The sequence below is a fragment of the Dipodomys ordii genome, unplaced genomic scaffold (genome assembly GCF_000151885.1).
Source record: "Dipodomys ordii isolate 6190 unplaced genomic scaffold, Dord_2.0 Scaffold4, whole genome shotgun sequence".
NCBI lineage: Eukaryota > Metazoa > Chordata > Mammalia > Rodentia > Heteromyidae > Dipodomys > Dipodomys ordii.
The window spans coordinates 32540000-32540432 of record NW_012267220.1 but is presented as its reverse complement, the minus strand read 5'-3'; the positions used below and the strand labels follow the sequence as shown (position 1 = coordinate 32540432).

The 433-nt window shown below is 70.7% G+C and overlaps 1 protein-coding gene across 1 annotated transcript in view; it reads left to right on the top strand.

Moving 5' to 3' along the window:
- Positions 1-433, top strand: part of Adrb3 (adrenoceptor beta 3) — a 4691-nt gene that overhangs the window by 3290 nt on the left and 968 nt on the right. Inside the window, exon 2 of the mRNA XM_013024269.1 lies at positions 16-391. Within this exon, the coding sequence (XP_012879723.1) occupies positions 16-391 (376 nt within the window). The remainder of the gene's footprint in view (positions 1-15; positions 392-433) is intronic.

Genomic DNA, 433 nt, shown 5'->3' with positions numbered 1-433 from the left:
AAGCAGGGCGCCCCGGCTCGCGGCGGCCCGCGCGCCTCCTGCCGCTCCGCGAGCACCGCGCCCTGCGCACCTTGGGTCTCATCATGGGCACCTTCACTCTCTGCTGGCTGCCCTTCTTCCTCGCCAACGTGCTGCGCGCCCTCGTGGGGCCCGCTGTCGTGCCGAACCCAGTGTTCCTGGCTCTGAACTGGCTGGGCTACGCCAACTCTGCCTTCAATCCGCTCATCTACTGCCGCAGCCCGGACTTCCGCAACGCGTTCCGCCGACTCCTGTGCCGCGGCCGGCCGGAGGAGCCCGGCACCGCCGTCGCTTCCCCTGGCCGAGGCCCATCGGGCACCCCTGCCGCCCTGGCCAGCCCGGCCCAGGCCAGGCAATGCCCGCCGCTCAACAGGTAGGTAACCCAGGCTGAAGGGACTGAGTTAGGAAGCGTTTG